This window comes from Phocoena sinus, chromosome 19 (genome assembly GCF_008692025.1).
Source record: "Phocoena sinus isolate mPhoSin1 chromosome 19, mPhoSin1.pri, whole genome shotgun sequence".
Classification (NCBI taxonomy): Eukaryota; Metazoa; Chordata; class Mammalia; order Artiodactyla; family Phocoenidae; genus Phocoena; species Phocoena sinus.
In genome coordinates, this window is record NC_045781.1 from 13,464,054 (window position 1) to 13,484,362 (window position 20,309).

Here is a 20,309-nt window from a genome sequence, read left to right on the forward strand (position 1 = left end):
GGGGCCGGCGCTCGCAGGTTGAACCTCGGGGCTCCGGTTGCCCTTGCGCGTGGGCTTGTTGACCACGTCCGAGCACCTTCCCTCTTGGATTGGGCCTCTGGGTGGGAGGAGAGGTCGCAGACGTGCTCATACTGGAAACCTGTGTTTTTTGCCCATCTTGCTTCAACCTTCCGTTGAGGGCGAGGGGTTTATTCTTCCTAAATTCCAAAGTTCACTGAGCGCCTACCCAGAGGTGACCACGCCAGAGTGGTCCTTTTCATCACCAGACAGGAACAGCCCAGCGCAGTGATGACAGAAGCATAGGGCAGAGTGATTATGAATGAGACAGCACAAGCACAGGCTAAGTGATCGGAGGCTGCGTGGTGGAAGACCTGGGAGCCCCGACAAGTTCCCATTCAGCCTGAGAGAGGGCCACGGAGGGCTCCCAGAGGAGGTCGTAGACCCATGAATGAACAAGAGCCCCAGACCCTGCCTCCACAGTTCCTAGTACTTAGATGAAGACAGATAATTGACCAGAGAAGGATAGGTGTCAGGGCTGTGATGGGGAAGCACAGGCAGAGTAATCAGACCTGAAAGGAGGAAAACCCAGAGGAGGCATCTGACCAGCTTCCGGGCCAGGTGGGACTTCCTGGAAGAGGGATATATGAGCTGAATCTCGAAAAGAGGATGGAGTAGGGCAGGCATAGGAGTAGCCAACAGGATAATTAAAATAAGTATATTATTATTTAAAACACCTAACAGTGCTATGAAGGAGATGAATTAAGGGCTGGGATTAACAGAGAACAGGTGGTGTAGGAGGCGGTTTTGATATGAACCCTGAAGGATAAGAAAGGCTGATGAATAAACATTCTAAGCAAACAGCAAATGCAAAAGTCCTGAAGCAAGAAAGACGTCAGTGTGTTACAGGAGCCAGGGCCACACCCACTACTTGGCCTCCCTGCAGACATAATAATATGTGAAGAGCCTTAACTGGGTTATCAAAGTGGTGTTTACCTTAAACAATTAAGATTTTATGCCTGCCATCTTCTTTAATCTTGCAATGAGGACCTACCAAGTTTATGATTAACCTCTCGATCCAAAATTTTATTCTGTTTCTTGTCCTGCCCCTGTGCCCTTCAGGATTGAGGAGTATCAAAGAAAAGGGGGATTGAAACCAAGCAGGACCCTGTGGGGCCCTCCCAGGTACAAAAGCCCTTTGTTTCTTGTTTGTAGAAAAAGGCTTTGGTCTCTTAGACCTTCCTTGAGTTCCAAAGAGCAGACTCAACAGTTACTAGTTGAGGAAGTAAAGGAACGCAGAAACAAAGGAAAGGGGCAAGAAACAATAGTTCAGTGATAAAACAGAGTCCGTTCCTCCTCAAGAGATATACATAACAATCTGACACATATCTTTGAGCTTGGTTTGCAGAGACTAAGACCCCTACTCAGGTGGAGGATGGTGACTAAATGCTGACCACAAGCATCTAGACCCCAGACTGGTTGGAACCAGAAGGTTGATGATTAAGATTCCCAAAACATCACCCTGTTACCTCACCACCAACCAATCAGAGGAAAGGCCACGAGCTACAACCCTCACCCCAAATGTTGCTTTTAAAACCCCTTCCTTGAAAGCCATCGGGGAGATCCCATCTTTTGAGCACAAGCTGCCCCTCCTCCTTGTTTGGCATCCTGCAAATAAATGCTGTACTTTCCTTTACCACAACCCAGTGTCAGTAAATTGGTTTTGTGTGGCAGGCGAGCAAACCCACATTCAGTTCTGTAACAACACCTGAGGTGGATCATTTTTTTATACCTCCTCTCTACCAGGAAATTATTTTCGATAATAATCATGTAAGAATCATTATTTTATTTGTTCTTTAATTTTAAAATTAATAATTGAAAATGAATAAATTTCCATTTTAAAGATATTACTCAAATTCAGTGAAATATTTCATGTGTGGATGAAAATTTGTACTTACCAAATAAAAATATTATACCTCACAGTTCATACCCTGATTCAGTCTTTTAAATTTTTAAACCCAAAAACTCCAAAGGATGTGTAGAATGACAGAATAGTTTCTTCATCTTTACAATCAGTGTGCTATCATTTAAATTTCTAACCTATTATTTAAATGCAAGAATATGTAGAATCACAGAAATGCCTGAAACAAGCCCAAATGATTCCAAATTGTTATGAACTTATTTTCAAAATGAACACACAGAGCTGAGTCTTCATATGTCAGAGGTCAACTGTATACCTGAGAGTTCTCTATATTGACTTCCCTATAGAACAGGGGTCCCCAGCCCCTGGGCCACGGACTGGTGCCGGTCCGTGGCCTGTTAGGAACCACACCACACAGCAGGAGGTGAGCGGAGGGCGGGCGAGCAAGTGAAGCTTCATCTGTAGGTACAGGTGTTCCCCATCACTCGCATTACCACCTGAGCCCGAGCTCTGCCTTCTGTCAGCATTATGGTGAGTTGTATAATTATTTCATTATATATTACAATGTAATAATAATAGAAATAAAGTACACAATAAATGTAATGTGCTTCAGTCATCCCGAAACCATCCCCCTCTGCCCCCTGGTCCGTGGAAAAATTGTCTTCCATAAAACCGGTCCCTGGTGCCAAAAAAGTTGGGACCCGCTACTGTAGAATATTGTGGTAAACAGATGTTGGACAGTCCCCATGTTCATGGCCTGTATAATCCCCTCAAGTGTGAGCACGACCTGGAATTTGCTTCTTACCGATTAAATATGGCAAAGGAGGTTTACATTATATTATGTAAGACTCTGTCTTCGTGGACTGAAAAGAAAGATTCTCCGTTGCTAGCTTTGAAAGATATAAATTGCCACATTATGAGAAGATCTATGGAGAAGGCCACATGGCAAGGAAATGTAGGTGGCCTCTAGGAGCCAGGAGCAAACCCCACTGATAGCCAGCAAGAAAATGAAGACCTCATCCCCACAGCCTCAACAGATGAAAACAGATCTTTTTTCAGTTGAGTCTCTGATGAGAGAGCAGCCCTGGCTGACCCATGGATTGCAGCCTGGTGAGGCCCTGGAGCAGAGGGCCCAGCTAAGCCATGACTGGACTGGATCCACAGAAACTATGAGATAATAAACATGTGCTGTTTTAGATGCTAAGTTTGTGCTAATTTATTACACAGCAATAAAAAACTAATACAAATACAATGTTTACTAAAGGATAGAGTAATAAAAATAATTTGAAGCTTACATATATATTATTAAAACTCAACAGTATTGCATCAATTCAGTCAGTAGACCATCAGACAATTTTTTCCTGGGGGTGGAAGCATCATTTTATCACTGATACTGTTTAGAATTTGTCACATGGCATAATAAAAGCTTGGCCAAATTTGATCAATTTTATTATTATTTTTAAATTCTCCACAGACAGTGCACCCCTTTTTTCCTGTACCCAAGGTGGACCACTCCTATTGCCCTCCCTTTGGTACACTACTAGTTGGAAAACAGACGGTAAATAAAACAAGTAAATTATATACAATGTGGAAAGGCAGTGAGCATTATGGTTAAAACATAGAGCCAGGTAAGGGGCATGGGAGTTGCAATATGAAATAGGGTGGTCAGAGAAGAACTCACTGTACAGGTGACATTTGAGGGAGATGAAGGAGTGAGCCCTGTTGACATTCTAGGGAAGAGCTTTCCTAGACAGAGTGCAGAGGTGCTGGCATGGGACTGTGTTTGGCAGAGCTTTGATTGCCCCAGAACAATGGGGAGCTCTGGGCATTTGTTTTTAATATAACAGCTTTATTGAGATATAACTCACATACCATACAACTCACCCTTTTATTGTGTACAATTCAATGGTTTTTAGTATATTCATAGAGCTATTCATACTATTCATATTCATAGTATATTCATGATATTCATATCATCATGATCAATTTTAGAAAATTGCATCATCCTCAAAAGAAACCCTTGACTCTCTAGCAGTCACTCCACTTCCCCCAATCTTCTCAGCCACAGGCAACCACCAATCTATTTTCTGTCTCTATGGATTTGCCTACCCTGAACATGTCATGTAAATAGAATCATGTGACATGTGGCCTTTTGTGTCTCGTTTCACTGACTTAGCATGTTTTCCAGGTTTATCCATGTTGTAGCATATATAAGTACCTAATTTCTTTTTATTGCCAAATAACACTCCATCATATGGATATATCACATTTTATTTATCCATTCTTCAGTTGATGAGCTGGGCTGTTTCCACCTATTGGCTGCTATGAACATTCATGTACAAATTTTTGTGTGAGCATTGCTTTCAATTCTCTGGTATGTACCTAAGAATGGAATTACTTGATCATATGGTAACTCTAAGTTTAACCTTTTAAGGAACCGCCAGACTTTTCCAAAGTGGCTACGCCATTTTACATTCCCACCATCGATGTATGAGGGTTCTGCTTCCTCCACATTCTTGCCAACACTCACTTGATATTTTCCATTAAAAAAAAATTATAGCCATCCTACTGGGTGTGAAGTGGTATTTCATTGTCATTTTGATTTGCAACTTCCTGATAACTAATGATGTTGGGCATCTTTTCATGTACTTATTGGCTTTTGTATATCTTTTTTAGAGAAATGTCTATTCAGATCCTTTGTCTGTTTTTAAATTGGATCATCTTATTATTGAATTACACAACTATTTATTTTAGTTACAAGTACCTTTTCAGATATATGATTTGCAATTTTTTTCTCTCATTCTGTGGGTTGTCTCTTCACTTTCTTGATGATGTTCTTTAAAATGAAAGTTTAAAATTTTGATGATATCCAATTTTCCTATTTTTTTCTTTTGTTGCTTTGGTTTTGATGTCATATTTAAGAAACCATTGCCTAGTTATGGATAGTCTTAAGCAGGGGAGGGACATGGCCAAATTTAAGTTTCATTTAAGTTTTGAAGTGTTATTCTTGCTGCTTTCAATTAAAGTGGGAAAACTTGTGAGCTAAGAGATTTCTCTGGTTACCCTGGCTAAAACTGTAACCCCACCCTCACTCTATTTCTCATTTTCTGCTTCATATCATATTCTAATAAATTGTATAATATACTGTACTTACTTATTATGTCACTGCCTGCCTCCACCGCAAGAATGCCGCCGGCTCCATGAGGACTTGTCTGTTTGGTTCACTGCTCTATCTCCAGTGCCTAGGGAAGTTCAGGACGGGGAGCCTGGTGATAACCAAAGGCACAGAGAACCCCTGGATGCTATCTGGCATGAGGAGTCTGATATGGGGGGGGGGGGCAGTTACAGACCAGATGTCATGATGTCAAATGAATATTTGTTGAGTAGAGTGAGTGAATATGAACGAATGAATGCATGGATGAGTGAATAAATGAAAGAAGGAACAAATGATGCACCGTTAAGTACTATGGCTTAACCTTCCCTTGCAAAGAGAGTAGGTAGCACAGGGGCTCGTGCACTGTCCCTGGCAACCGCCAGAGGGCGCAGACAGGCCGGGTTCCCTAGAGCCCATCCCGGACCCGCCCCCCCGGATCCAGGCCCCGGGAGCCCCTGTTGCTCGATCGGGCCGGGGGCTCCCGGATCCCGCCCATACCTGAGCCAGGCACGGCCGCGGGCTTCACGCCGGCGCAGCGGTCAGTCCTCGCTTTGCAGGCAGGGAAACTGAGGCCCGGGGCAGCCGGGGCGGGGCCGGCCCCCCTGCGAGTCCGAGCCCCCGCCCCCGGTCGGCCCCGCCCCGGCCCGTAAGAGGCCCCCTGGCCGCCAGGCGAAAGCTCACAGCGCGGAGCCGGGGCCGGGGCCAGAACCACGATGGCAGCTCAGCGGCTGGGCAAGCGGGTGCTGAGCAAGCTGCAGGCTCCATCGCGGGCCCGGGGACCGGGAGGCAGCCCCGGGGGGCTGCAGAAGCGACACGCGCGTGTCACCGTCAAGTATGACCGGCGGGAGCTGCAGCGGCGGCTGGACGTGGAGAAGTGGATCGACGGGCGCTTGGAGGAGCTCTATTGCGGCAGGGTGAGACGGGGAGAGGTGGGGTTGCAGGGGGAGTCCCGGACCGATAGACCCTGAGCCCGGACTCCCTACGCCTTGAGGGCCTCTGGTTGCTTGTGCTCGCTGGTGCGCGCTGGTGCAGCCTCGTTCGCACGTTAGGACGCACGCTCCTGGACTCATGGGCCTCACCGTCCACCCTCCATGGCACTCTGCTTGTGCACACAGACACTTGGGTCCAAACACCAGGGGAGCACCAGGGGTTTAGCGTATGGGAGGTGAGGAGGCAAACTTGGGGAGCTGGAGTGGCCATATCTGGAGAAAGGGTGGGGGGAGGGGGATGTCTTAAAGCCAAACATATACATGGTGGCAGGGGAGATACAACCACACGGAGCTGCACAGCAAAGGAAGCATCAGCATTCACAGACGTGCACAGTGACGAGCTATGGCCACTCGCAGACACAGTGACAGAAGCAGCAGCCACGCACAGACTCTCAAGGACACAAGCTGGGGTCGCTTACGGATCAACCTATGCTACAGCCGCAGGCTCTCAGTCACAGCAGCACAGGTCACAGCCATATGCAGACACAACACAACTACACCCACACAAAAGGACTCCAGTTACAGCTGTTCATAGATACACACAGCACAGGCTGTAGCGGCTCGCAGACGGTACAAGTTACAACAGCTACGCCCGGACGCCCAGTGATTCAAGTTAACGACCATCCATCATCTCCTAAAGGCAAAACACGATCATCACGTACAAACGCAATGATAGATGCTGCAGCCACGTGCAGACATAAAATAACAGAAATTATAGCTACGCCCAGACAGAAAACCACGTGAGCTATGGGCACCTCCAGACACACAGTGGCGGAAACTGCAGCTGCCGGTGGACACACAGGGCACAAGCTATGGTCACTTACTGCTCAGCATATGCTACAGTGACGCATGACAGTGAGACAAATACAGCTAAGCTGGAATCGCCCACTGCCCACCCGTAGGACCACAGGCCCCTGCACAGGCCGTGCATGACGTCACACACCTCTGCACCCTCGTGCCGGCCCTGGCACCTTGGCATCAGGCTCTGGCTCACACACAGAGACTCACACAGGCAGGTAACACACTTACAGACACTCCATGCCACACACAATCCCCTGACCACCCAGGCCTGAAACCCACAATGGAGTCAGCAAAACTTTGCGTAGGGGAGGCAAAACTCTGTAGCCTCTGGGATCTCTTTGCTCAGACAGATGGGTTCTGCCCCCCACAGGGTTACTGAGCCAGCCTGCATTTGCCCTTTGCCCCAAGAGGCCATCCCAGGGTCCCCCTCTTGGTTGCTCAAAGTCGGGCTTGTGGCTTATCTCTCCCACCCACCTTGGGGGGCTTCCTGGACTTGAGGGTTGCGCTTTGGCCCTGGGGACTGACCCAAGCCCTCTCCGCTTGGGTGCCCTGGGACAAGGGGCCACCCCCAGCAGGCTCTAGCCTGCCAGCTTCCCTCCCCTGCACCTAGCGCTTAAACTTTTCCTTGAAAGGGCAAAGCCAACCCCTCTCCTGAATCCCAGAATCTGACATTCCAAGACTCCACCAGGCCTGTTTCCCGCTGTGGGAATAAGGGCCAAGGCAAGAGACCCGTGCCAGGCCCAAGACTCCCGAGGCCCAGGGGCCAGCATCCGAGATGGTACAGGCTCCCGGGCCTCTGTCAACCCATCTGTCACCCCTCCCCCCAACACCCAGATGTCCTGCCTTGGCGGTGCTGTCCCTGACTGCCACATTATTGCTCCAGAACCCGCCAGCTGGGCCCCGGGGCCTTTGGGGCTCCTCCAGGGACCTGGACAAAGGCGGGGGAGGGAGGGGAAAGGGACCCTGACACCCCTCCCTCTCCGCCTTTTAGGAGGCAGACATGCCCGATGAGGTCAACATCGATGAATTGTTGGAATTAGAGAGTGAAGAGGAGAGAAGCCGGAAAATCCAGGTAGCTGGAGGGGAAAGCCGCCCCCGGCCCCCTACCCTGCACCTCCCTACAAATCATATCAATAGTTAACATGTTTCTTGAGCACTTCCTAAGTGCCAGGCGCTGTTTCAATTGCTTTACCCTTAGTAACTCATTTAATCTTCACAAAACCCTCTGAAGGGTTTATTATCTCCGTCTCACTATTATCACTATTATTATCGCTGCTTTCCACTTGAGGCAAATGAGGCCCAGCGAGATCTCATCACTTGCCCAGGGTCCCATAGCTCAGAAAGCACATATCTGGGAGTCAGAGCCAGGCAGCCTGGACGCAGTGTGCTTGCTCTTCGGCCTGTGCTCTCCTAGAGGCCAGGAAATGCTGTGTGCCCTTCGGGCCCTCTCTGGATCTAGCGCTGGTCTTGGTGCTGAGTTTCTTGACTCAACTCTGCCCCCAGTTGCTCTATAAGATGCTGGGGCCTTGTTCCTCCCCTGAAGCCACAAGGGCCAGTCCACCTGGAGTCTGACTACCATTTGTCTTGCTACCTTGGGGCTTTGTCGGGAAATGGAAGGGGCTGGCGGGGCATATGTTTTAGTCATTTACTATTTTCTTTTCTTTTCTTTTCTTTTTTTGTGGGGGGTTGTTTAGGGACTCCTAAAGTCGTGTACAAACCCCACAGAGGTGAGTTTTCCATCCCCCATTCCAGGCCCTGTTGTGCCCCCTGCACCTTGACTGGGGGCTGGGGGGCGGTCTCCGGGGAGGAGGGAAGAAGCTGGCTGTGCCCAGGACCAGCAGAGGGAACTCTGGGAGCCCTGCCTCTCCCATGGCCTTTTCTCATCTCCAGTGGCGTCTTTTGTCTTCCTCACTCCTGTCCCCTCTCTTCCCATCTGCCCCCGGGGCTCCATTATCGCCTCCCTGCTGACATGCTGCCCCATCTGTCTCCTATTTCTGCCACTGCTGCGCTCTGTCTGCCCGCTCACCTCTCTCCGCCTCTCTCCCTTGTTACTGCCTCCACCGCCCTGGGGCTCCCTTCCCCACCTCTCAGGGGCCCCCCTATCCTTCCAAGCCCTGAGCGGCCTAGCCCCTCCCACTTCCTTCCCTGCTTTAAAAGGGAAAAATATTCATGTTTCTCTAACCAGCTCTGGGCTGCCTGAGCGACAAACGTCATTGTGTGTCTGTCTGCCCTGGAGCCAGCTTAGGCCTCTGTCCCTGGGGACGCTCTTGATAATCTCTTGGCTCGAGAAATATCTCCATGTCTCTCTGTGGCTCTGTCCCTTCGTTTCTCCCTATCCCTTCATTTCTCTCTATCTCTGCATCTCTCTCTGTCTCTGCATCTATGTCTTGGTTTCTGTCTACGGGTCTCTGTCTCTCTCCATCTCTCTCTCCCTGTTCCCCCCACCCCCCACCATGTTCTTCTCCATCTGTAGCCTCTACCCCTCCTTAACTCCACCTCCTTCCCCCTCTCACTGACCAGGAAGCAGGAAATAGAGGGGCCCAGGTCAGAAGGGCTGGGCTGGGCAGGGCGTGCCCCCACCCCTCCCTTGTTCTCAGCACCCTCGCCTTGTCCTCAGGACTTCGTCCAGGAGCTGCTGGTGAAGCTGCGAGGCCTCCACAAGCAGCCAGGCCTCCGCCAGCCCAGCCCCTCCGGTGACGGCAGCCTGAGCCCCCTCCAGGACCGAGCCCGGACTGCGCGGCCCTGACCCTCTCTGGCCTCTGTGACTCCCCTCCATCTCCCCCCAGCGCCGTCCTGGCTTGTTTATAAGTTGTATTTAATGGTTCTCTAACAATAACACTGCGTGCCTGTTTTCTTCTCCCTGGTTACTGTGGGCTTCCCTGAGCTCCTCCCCGCACCTCCCTCTCTCCTGCTGCGTCTCCTCATGTCCCAGCACCCTCAGCTGGCCCGGGCAGATGGAGAATCACTCCTCAGCCAGGGAGCATGAGAACAGGCCCTGCTGACCTTGCACGCCTGGGACTCACATCCTCGCCTCACCTCCCCCAGCCTTGGCCCAGTCCCAGGCAGCAGGGCCTCAGTGTGTGGGTGGCACAGGGGGGCTCCTGTAGGGAGGACCACCCGTGGGTCCCTGGGCCACAGGAGATGCACAGGACTGAATGTGCCTGATGTGGCCACAGTGCACTGGGAACAAGCCATTCATCCTCTCCATAGATTTTATTGGGCATCTATTGTATGATTACCCTGGCCATTAGTATTGAGGACACAAAGATAGCAGAAGATAGTCTCTGGCATCAAGGTGCTCACACAGTGGTGGGGAAGAAGGGCCTGTGGGCAGGGGATTCGAGCAAAGTGTGCTGCATGGTCCAAGATACTTGGGAGCCCACGGAGTAGGAGGAGCTGTTCACTCTTGGGGTGGTGAAGAAATCTAGGAGTGCTTCCTGAAGAAAGTGACATTTAGGCAGGGCTTTGAAGGATGCATAGGAGTTTGTGTGAAATGGATACCCATATCAGAGGACTCTGAACTGGTGGGAGGAGGGATTGATATTGGGGCTGAGCCAGGGAAGATACCAAATATTGACAGGCCCATCTACCAGTCAGGATGGGCAAGTCCCTCAGAGCTGGATCAGGGAAGCCCCCTGGGCTGGGGCATGCTCATGCTGGGGAATGGAGGGCCCTGAAGGGTCTCAGGGGAAGGGCAAGGGTATCAGGAGTGGGTAGTGGTTATTTACTAAAGACTGTGGAAGTGTTTCATTATTTCAACAATAGTAGTCCCAGCTGTGTACAGTCAGGAGATGGGGTGGGATTGTGGCTGTGCTTAGGACTGGGGCCAGACTGGAACTGGGGAATCTTCCCCCAAGATCATAGCACACCTCCCATCTCACCTCTACTGCCTAAAATTGGGGCCCCGACCCCCATGCCCATGCAGTGCTGCCCAGCAGCCCTGCCAGGATCAGACACCCATCCCAGGGGTTCCAGCTCTAATCTGGCAGGAAGAGAAGCCGACCCTGAGGAAGAGGGGTATCGAGGAGCACCTGCTGTGTCGAGCCCTTCAGGTGACCTTGCTGTCCCTGTACAGACAGACCTCAGGCTTCCAGTGCCCCCTGCCCTCCACACAACTGGATAGAGCGTGTAATGGAGGAATCCCTCCTCCTTGCATCCAAGCAAAGTCTTGGGTGTGCCGTGTGTTGAGCCTCTCAGTTTCCTCATCTGGAAAATGGGGACTTCACAGAAGATGAAACTGAGGCCCAGATTAGTGATGACACTTGCCCAAAATCACTCAGCTGGGAAGTGGCAGTGGGTTTTAATCACAGGCATTATGACTCCAGAACCCAAATATTTCTACACTACAGTGCCCCTATAAGCCACAGCTTTAGCATACATTGCAATTCTTCAGTGGCAAGAAGAGGTGGACTAATTCATACTAAGGTGTTAGTGACTGCTGACAGCTCTCTGAGGTAGCCTGTCTAAAGGGCAATACAATTTGCCTGAGAACAAGGCTACAACAAAAGGATCGGGACGCAGCATACCATGGTGGGTAAGAGCATGGACTCCGGGGTTAGTGCTTGGATTCAAATGCCATCTGTCTTACTTCCTAGCTGTGTGGTCTTGAGCAAGTCACTTAACCTCTCTGTGCCTCAAGTTTCCATATCTGGAAAATGATTATAATTGTACCTACTTCCCAGGGTGGTTGTGAGGTTTAAATACATAGCTTGTAGACTAGTGCCGGGCACAAAGTAAGCGTTACCATCAACCTTATCATTGTAGGGAGGGGCTGGACCATTAGCCCCTTACAGCCGCCATCCCTGGCCAGCAAGATGTCCCTTAGGAACACTGAATCACAGGCGCTCTGCTAAGGAAAAGCCACAAAGGACACGGTGTACCTGAGCCACCACCCTTGCATAATTGCCACACTCACCTCCTCACGCTGCCTCCCAGGGCCTGTGATCTTGTTTCCCACTTAGCAGCCAAATAATGCTTTTTCTCACTCACTTTACTTTTTATTTATCTACTTTTTGGCTGTGCTGCACGGCTTGCAGGATCTTAGTTCCCCCAACCAGGGGTCGAACCCACGGCCCCTGCAGTGAAAGCGCAGAGTACTCACCACTAGACCGCCAGGGAAGGCCCTCTCACTTTTGTCTCCATCCACCCTGCTCCCTCCACGGGCTTCCTTTGGCTTCAGATGAGAAACCAAAGTCTCCCGCTACACGCTCCACCCGCACCCCCCCCCCCCCCGCCCACCTGTCATCCTTCATCCCTCTCCTCTCCCTCACCTGCACTCCCCGCCAACCCCCCTCACTCCCACGAGACTCTTCCCCTCCTGGACGCTTGGACGTTTCTCTGCCCGGAGTACTCCGCCCAAGTGAGGGATCATCATTTAGATGTAATTCCAGACAGGTGTCCTTGAGCCCCTTATGTAAGAAGCCACTCTCTGTCACTATCCTGTCACAATAATTGATTTTCTCCACGAATTTATTACACCCTGAAATTATGCATTAGTTTACTTTATTGTCGGTCTACCCTCCCCCCACCTTCAGAATATTAGCTCCTTAGGCACGGCTGTATTCCTAACGTCCGGAGCAGCGCCTGGCACACAGCGGGTGCTTGCCCAGTAACAGGGTCGCATTCTCCGCGCACGGTAACCCTCTTCGACTAGAAGTGAAGCCTTAGCGTCCTCTCGCGGCTATGCGGGTTGTTTTAAACAAACTACACCCCCAACGGTCAGCTACTCCAGGGCTGGTCGCCGGCATTTGTTTAAGAGCTGGCTCCAGAAGTAGCTAGAGCAAAGCACTCGCCCGTCTTAGATCAACACCAGAGACTCGGCTAATCAGAATGATAAACATTGGAAACGGCGTCGCACTGATGATATGATTGGTATTCACAACTGGCTAAAACGTTTTAGAAATTCTTCACAATAAATAAAGGGGGCAGGAAGGCTCTTCACGAAGGGTGTATCATGGTTGATATAAGCCTATGAGTATCCATATCATTTCACTAATACCGTAACAGCCAATTAAAACATAATTTTAAAAGCTTGTTCCCAGGCTTCAGCACCAAAAAACAAAAGCAAAAAACAAAACAAACAAAAAACTTGTGCGGTTCTCAATAGCTACAAAAACTATAGTTTATCTAACAACTTAAAGGTATATAAGGCCTTGATTGAAAAAACGTTAATATGCCAATAAAGGATATAGAAGATAATTTGGAAAAATGAGACCATCCATGCCTTTGCATAAGATATCTTAATATTATCCACATGTAAGCTCTCTCCAAGTTAGCCAATAAATTCAAAGCAATCTCAATCAGAATTCTGGGTGGATTTTTTGAGATACTTGGTAAAGTCTATTCTAAAATTTGTATGGAGGAAGAACCACAGTTGTACATAATATGTACAAATAACCAAGCCAACATTAAAAAAGAAAGTGAGGAAGTCTTGCTCTACCAAATATTAAGCCATAGGAATAAAAAGTATGGTATTGGGCTTCCCTGGTGGCACAATGGTTGAGAGTCCGCCCGCCGATGCAGGGGACACGGGTTCGTGCCCCGGTCCAGGAGGATCCCACATGCCGTGGAGCAGCTGGGCCCGTGAGCCATGGCCGCTGAGCCTGCGCGTCCGGAGCCTGTGCTCCACAACGGGAGAGGCCACAACAGAGAGAGGCCCGCGTACTGCAAAAAAAAAAGTGTGGTATTGATGAAGAACAGATGAATACAGCAAAGGAACAGAACAGACTCACAGGTAGACTCCAGATGAAATAAAGACCTAAATGTAAAGAATAAAACTATGGAGTTAATACAAGAAAATGAAGAATAATATCACTGTGACATGTCCACACATTTTTTGCTATACTTTCCATCAAAAGGTGGTGTCTCATTGCCCTTGTCTTAAAAACAGACCAGCCTCAGGGATTCACTTCTCACAAACAAAATGTGATGGAAGTGGTGTTGAGTGTATTCGTCTGCTCAGGCTGCCATAATGAAATACTATAGACTAGGTGGTTTAAACATCAGAAATTCATTCTCTCACAGTTTGGGAGGCTGGGAAGTCCAAGATCAGGGTGCCGGCATGGTTGGGTTCTGGTGAGGGCTGTCTTCCTAGCGTGCAGACCGCTGCCTTTCCGCTGAATCCTCACATGGCAGAAAGAGAGAGAACAAGTTCTCTGGTGTCTATTCTTTTTTTTTTTTTTTTTTGGCGCATTGGGTTTTCGTTGCTGTGCATGCGAGCGGGGACTACTCTTTGTTGTGGTGCATGGTCTTCTCACTGCGGTGGCCTCTCTTGCTGTGCTGTGGAGCACGGGCTCTAGGCACGCGGGCTTCAGTAGTTGTGGAGCGCGGGCTCTAGAGCGCAGGCTCAGTAGTTGTGGCGCACGGGTTTAGTTGCTCCGTGGCTTGTGGGATCTTCCTGGACCAGGGCTCGAACCCGTGTCCCCTGTACTGGCAGGTGGATTCTTAACCACTGCGCCACCAGGGAAGTCACCCACACTTTCTTCTATAAACTTAATAGATTTACCTTTCACGTGCGGGTCTTTGATGGAGCTGGAGCTGCAGATGTTCCCAGAGCTGACCGCCCATCCAGTAGAACCCAAGTCCCCTTTTCCAGTTAGGGATGCCTCCTGAGGGTGCTGGGGTCACTATGGCCGTGGGGATCACGGTCTCTTACATTTTCCACCTGGCTCACCACTCACTCCTAACACAATCCTTACATCCAGGTAGATGCTCCTTCGACCTCCCCCAGCCTCCCCATGCCCCCACCACCTCTCTGCCAGGGATCTGGTCCTCTGCCCAACCCCGGCCCCTCCAGCCACCTTGGCCCTCGTCATGCCCATGCCCGATAAACACAGCCCCTCCAATCTCAGTTTCATGCTTCTCGCTCTCTATCCGCCTTCTCCTCTCTCTCAACTCCCTCCCTTCAGTCCCCCAGCCCTGACAGGACCTACAGCCCCATCGATCCCCCTCCCCTCTCACTGTCCTTCAGCCTTGCAAGTCTGTGGTCACTCACCAAAGTGGCTCCCTTGTATCCCCCCTCAACTCCCTCTCTTTATTATTCTCACTTGGGAAACCCCCAATCTGGCTAAATCAAACTTGGCCTCTACTCCACGCCTCTGTCCTCTTCTAAGAGCTCAAAACTTTGAGTTCCTGACTGGCCCCTCAAGGGGCCTTCTGTGCATCCTCTCTCTTTTCCCCCATCTCTGCTCCCAGCTCATTTCACTGAAGCCATAGGAGAGAATGTCCTCAGTCTCCCACCTCCTGGCGTCTGCTCCACACGTCTCCTCCTCCTCCTGATACGGATCAAGCCTCACTAAGGCTGACCCTCCACTTGGGGACTCGCTTGCTTCCTCTTGTCTCCATCACTGCTCCAGCAATGCTCCCCTCTCCCCTGCATCGTCACCTTCCTGATCATTCCCGCTGGCATACAGATGTATTGTAACTCCTCCCATCTTAAAACAAAACAGAAGACAAAACTCTTTGACCTCCTCCAGCCACAGCCCTGTTTCTTGGCTCCCCTTTACAGCAAAATTTCTCCCCAGAGATGGCTCCAGTTCTCTTCTGCACTCTTTCCAATCAAATGTTCACATTCTACTTGTCCATCATCCCCTGCTCCATGGAAGTGCTCTTGTCAGGGTCCCCCTGGTGGTAATCCAAGTCACATTTCAGTTGCCGTCTTACTTGACCCATCAGCCGTCATCCTTCCCTGTCTCCTTTGCTCCTGAGACCCCGGCCATCCTCTCCCGATCCTCTCTAGCCTCCCTGCCAGCTCCTTGTCAGCACCCCCACTGGCTCCTCCTTACCTTCTGGATCTGGTACTGATGGTCAACTCTAGGTCTCCACCTTGGTCCTCCTCTCTCCCTGGAGAGCTCATCCAGTCTCACTTTATGCACCCAAATTTCTCTCTTTAACCCAAAGTCCGGACTTACCCAGCAGCCCCTCTTTGATGCCTGACGTACATCTCAAACTCAAGGCTTCTGCTTCTGAAGCTGAGCTCCTGGGCTCTCCCAAACCTGCCCCTCTGGCTCCAGCCCCATCTCGGTGCTGGCGCCTCCATCCCTCCAGCTGCTCAGGCCACGGGCCTTCGCATCCTCCTTGACACTCCACGGACTCTTTCCCATGCGCCCCATAAATTATCCATCTGCAAATTCTGCCCACTCTGCTGTAGTAGGCAGAAAAATGGCGCCCCAAAGCTACCGGTTCTAATCCCTTATAGGGAAAAGTGTCTTTGCAGGTGTGACGAAGTTAAGGATCTTGAGATGGGAAGAATATCTTGGATTATCCAGGTGGGCCCTAAATACCATCACTTATAAGTATCCTTATAGGACAAAAGCAGAGGGTGAGAAGCACACACACAGAGGAGGAGGTGATGTGAAGATGGAACCTTGAAGACTGGAGTGATGAGGCCGCAAGCCCAGGAGCATCAACAGCCACCAGAAGCTGGAAGAGGCAAAGAATGGATGTTCCCTTACGGCCTCCAGAGGGAGTGTGGCCCTGCTGACACCTTGATTTCAACTCAGTGATACTGATTTCTGACTGCTGGCCTCCAGAACTGTGAGAGCATAAATTTCTGGGTGCTTTTTGTTTTGTTTTTGAATTTTTATTGGAGTATAGTTGATTAAAAATGTTGTGTTAGTTTCTACTGTACAGCAAAGTGAATCAGTTATACACACACATGTATCTACTCCTTTTTAGGTTCTTTTCCCGTATAGGCCATTGAGAGTACTGAGTAGAGTTCCCTGCGCTGTGCAGTAGGTCCTTATTAGTTATCTATTTTATATATAGTAGTGTGTATATGTCAATCCCAATCTCCCAATTTTTCCCTCCCCCCCTTTTCCCCCTGCTAAACATAAGCTTTTTTTCTACATCTGTGACTCTATTTCTGTTTTGTAAATTTGTTCATTTGTACCATTTTTTTTATTCCACATATAAGTGATATCATATGATATTTGTTTTTCTCTCTCTGACTTCACTCAGTATGGCAATCTTTAAGTCCATCCACGTTGCTGCAAATGACATTCTATCGTTCTTTTTTATGGCTGAGTAATATTTCATTGTATACATGTACCACATCTTCTTTATCCATGCCTCTGTCGAATTTCTGTTGTTTTAAGCTGACAAGTTCATGGTCATTTGTTACAGCAGCCGCATTCTGTTGCCTCTCATCACCTTCTTGCCCTGACCCTGGCCCCATCCTCCCACCCCAGCCATCTCAGCCCCCTCCCAGGTCTCCCGCCTCCTACCTTGTCCCCACAGTCTGGTCCACACTTGCAGCCATGAGGATCTTTCTAAAACAGAAGGAGATGGGGACTTCCCTGGTGGTTCAGCGGTTAAGGATTTGTCTTCCAATGCAGGGGACACAGGTTCGATCCCTGGTCCCACGTGCCACGGGACAACTAAGCCCACGTGCCACACCTAGAGAGAAGCCCGCACACCACATGCTGTAACGAAGACCCAACGCAGCCAAACAAATAAATATTTTAAAAAAAAAAAACAAAAACAGAAGGAGATCATGCTGAAAATGATCCACTGTCTCCCCCGTACCCTCAGAATCAAACCCAAACTCCTTACCCTAGGTTTTATGGTCCTACCTGACATGGTCTCACCTTATCCCCGGTCTCGGGATTGTTGCGAGGGTCACGTGAGTGTACACGTTAGCGCAGGGCCCAGCAGAGGTAAGAGTGCCCATCAGGGCAGCACACAGGGTGCTTTGGGTCAGCAAACCTGAGTCCAAGTCCAGACTTCGTGATTTCCTTGTGATCTCCAGGCAGGGACCACACGTCTCTGGGCTGTTGAGATTATGTATGTAAAACCCTCAGCCTGGGAGTGGGACACAGTAGGTGTTCAGCCACAGGAAACGATGATGTGAGGATCACAGATAATATTTATTGTGTGCTAAAATGTGCCAAGCGCTAAGGGCTCTACATGGACCCAAAGCATCCTCACCACGAACCTGTGAGGTTGGAACCATTACTCCCATTTTGCAGATGAGAAGACCAAAGTACCAAAAAGTTCCAGAAGAGCTACTGGGGAAACAGGAAGGTGGTCTGCGGAGCCCACACTCCACCACCGACTCTGGGGCCTCTGTTGCAAACCCATACCCTCACCCCTCCCCACCTGAGAGCTTGAGAACCATCCCTTCAATTGCATTTTGTTTCTTCTTTCTGCCTTTGTGCCGAAATACAAACCATGATTCTCAGGGCTTTACAGTCATTAGAAAGACTTGGGGGCTGCCTCCTGAGACCTGGGATTCTGGAATCTGCCTTCAGGGAAGCTGGATCCCCGGGACTGGGGGGCGGGAGGGTGGGTAGGGATGGCGTTTTCATGGAGGGCCTGAGCAGATTCTGACACAGGAAGTCAGCAACCCCCTTCAGAGTAGCACAGGGAGGTGGCCTGTGGTTTAGCTTCTGAGTGAGACAGGGGTTCAAGCCCCAGCTCTCCCCACCTTGATAGGTGGGGACCTTTGGCGAGGGTATTGTCTATATGAGCCCAAGTTGCCTTGTCTGACTCTGAGGTGGAGAGTCCTGCTTCCTAAGTGCGGTCTGTATGATAGTGACATAAGACCTGTAAAAAGCTCAGGAGCCATCTTGACACACAGGAGGAGCTAAGTCAATGGGACCTTATGTATTGTTGTTATTATTATTAATTGTTATTGCCCTGGTATTGGTGACCACCTCCCCCCAACCTCACGTCCTCTGTACCTCAGTATCCTCATCTGGGTAGGAGACTTCTGAGGGTCATGTCTGAACACCCCAAGGGCAGCTTAGGGGAGGGCTGTACTCTCTGAAGAATAGCGGGGAAGAGAGGGATCAGGGGGCCTTAGCAAGTGTCTCTCTCGGAGGCCCAAGCTGGGCCCTCAGGGGTCTGGGACAGAGAAGGTCTATTGATTCCACAGGAGCCTCTGGCGGGAGGGACTCAGACCGTGGTGACCAGGTCCTGGGCAGGGTCTGAAGCTCATAGCGGGGGCGCCAGTGTCTCCACTGGCTGGTCCCACTGGCCCCACAGTGTCCCTCCAGGATCCGAGGCTTCACGAACAGTCTGGACAAAGACTGAGGCCACAGTGCCCTCTGGTGGCCAAACCTTTGCATTCCAGGTTAGGAGACAAGAACAAACGTGGGCAATTGTTTGTTCCCAAGACTTGGGTGACAGGTAGACCCCAGAGCCCCAAGAGGTCAGAACAGGGACTTTCCCTGTGTATGGAGAGGTCAGGGGGTCAGGACTTGAAAAGACTCTCCTGGAACTTCCTTCAAGGAGCCCTCCCTGACCCCCAGGCTGGGTTAGGAGACTCCTCTGGGCTCCCATAGCCCCGAGTACCTCCTCTATCCCAGCCCTGCCGTCTGCCCTGGCTTCCCGCACCCTTGGCTGTCATCGTGTGGTGGTGGGTCTTTTACCCCACTGGACTGTGAGCTTACGGCTTTGCCTGGGGCAGGGCCATCAGACACATCATTGCTGTGTCCCCAGCATGCCCACACAGGGCTGGGGACAGTGATACTCTATAGAAATGAGTGAATGTGCCTCTTGACCTCTCCCTTCTCTTTGCCTTGAAGCTTTAGCTCCAGACCCTCTGCTGGGAAGGTTTCCTTAATACAACCCCTCCCCGCCCCCCGCCCGCCAAGTCCCCTTCAGATGGTCCGAGTGTGTGGGAGGGCACAGCCTGGAGCCCACATGACTCTCCCTCCCTGCTGCTTGCACTCTGCAGAGCCAGACAATGGGGAGAGACGTGGAGGGTAATGACTAATTGATTCATTTATTTATTCAACAAATAATTGTTGAGCACCTGCTATTTTTCAGGCCCTGTTCTAAGCACTGGGGAGACAGCAGTGGAATGAACAACAATCCCTGCCTCATAGAGCTGGTAGTCCAAGGAGTGGAGACAGACACTCAATCAAGTAACTAAATAGGCCTACAACATGATGAGTTATGGTAAGTGTTGGGAGAAGGAGAAAGCTTTTAAGAGGACAGAGAGATTCTGGGGGATGCCATCTTAGCTGAGGTTGTCTCTGAGAAGGTGACATTCAGAAACCTGAATAAAGTGAGAGTTGGAGCCATGCAGGTGTCTGGGGGAGGAGCATTCTGGGCAGTGAGAACAGCAAGTGCAAAGGTCCTGTGGCTGAAGTGGGACCGGAACGTTCCAGGAACAGGGAGGAGGCCAGTGCGGCTGGAGTAAAGTTAGACAAGGGAAGGAAGAAGGGCGGTGAGATCAGAAGTGTGATGGGGGTTGGAAACGGGTTTGAGTAGGGCCTAGAGGGCATAGTAAAGACTTTGAATTTTTTTCTAAGTGTGAAAGAAGGGACTTCTCTGGTGCTGCAGTGGTTAAGACTCTGTGCTCCCAATGCAGGGGACCCGGGTTTGATCCCTGGTCAGGGAACCAGATCTCCCATGTATGCCTCAACTAAGAATTCTCATGTCACCACTGAAGAGCCCTCGAGCTGCAACTAAGCAGCCCGCCTGCTGCAACTAAGAACCA

General features: G+C 50.2%; 1 protein-coding gene across 1 annotated transcript; it reads left to right on the forward strand.

Annotated features, from left to right (window-relative positions):
- The first annotated feature begins 5,515 nt into the window (after positions 1-5,515).
- Positions 5,516-9,721, forward strand: PPP1R14A (protein phosphatase 1 regulatory inhibitor subunit 14A). The gene is made up of 4 exons (XM_032611808.1): positions 5,516-5,986; positions 7,854-7,934; positions 8,557-8,589; positions 9,480-9,721. Exons 1-4 carry the CDS (start codon positions 5,786-5,788, stop codon positions 9,606-9,608), a joined length of 444 nt encoding a protein of 147 aa, XP_032467699.1. The 5' UTR covers positions 5,516-5,785; the 3' UTR covers positions 9,609-9,721.
- The last annotated feature ends 10,588 nt before the right edge of the window (positions 9,722-20,309 follow it).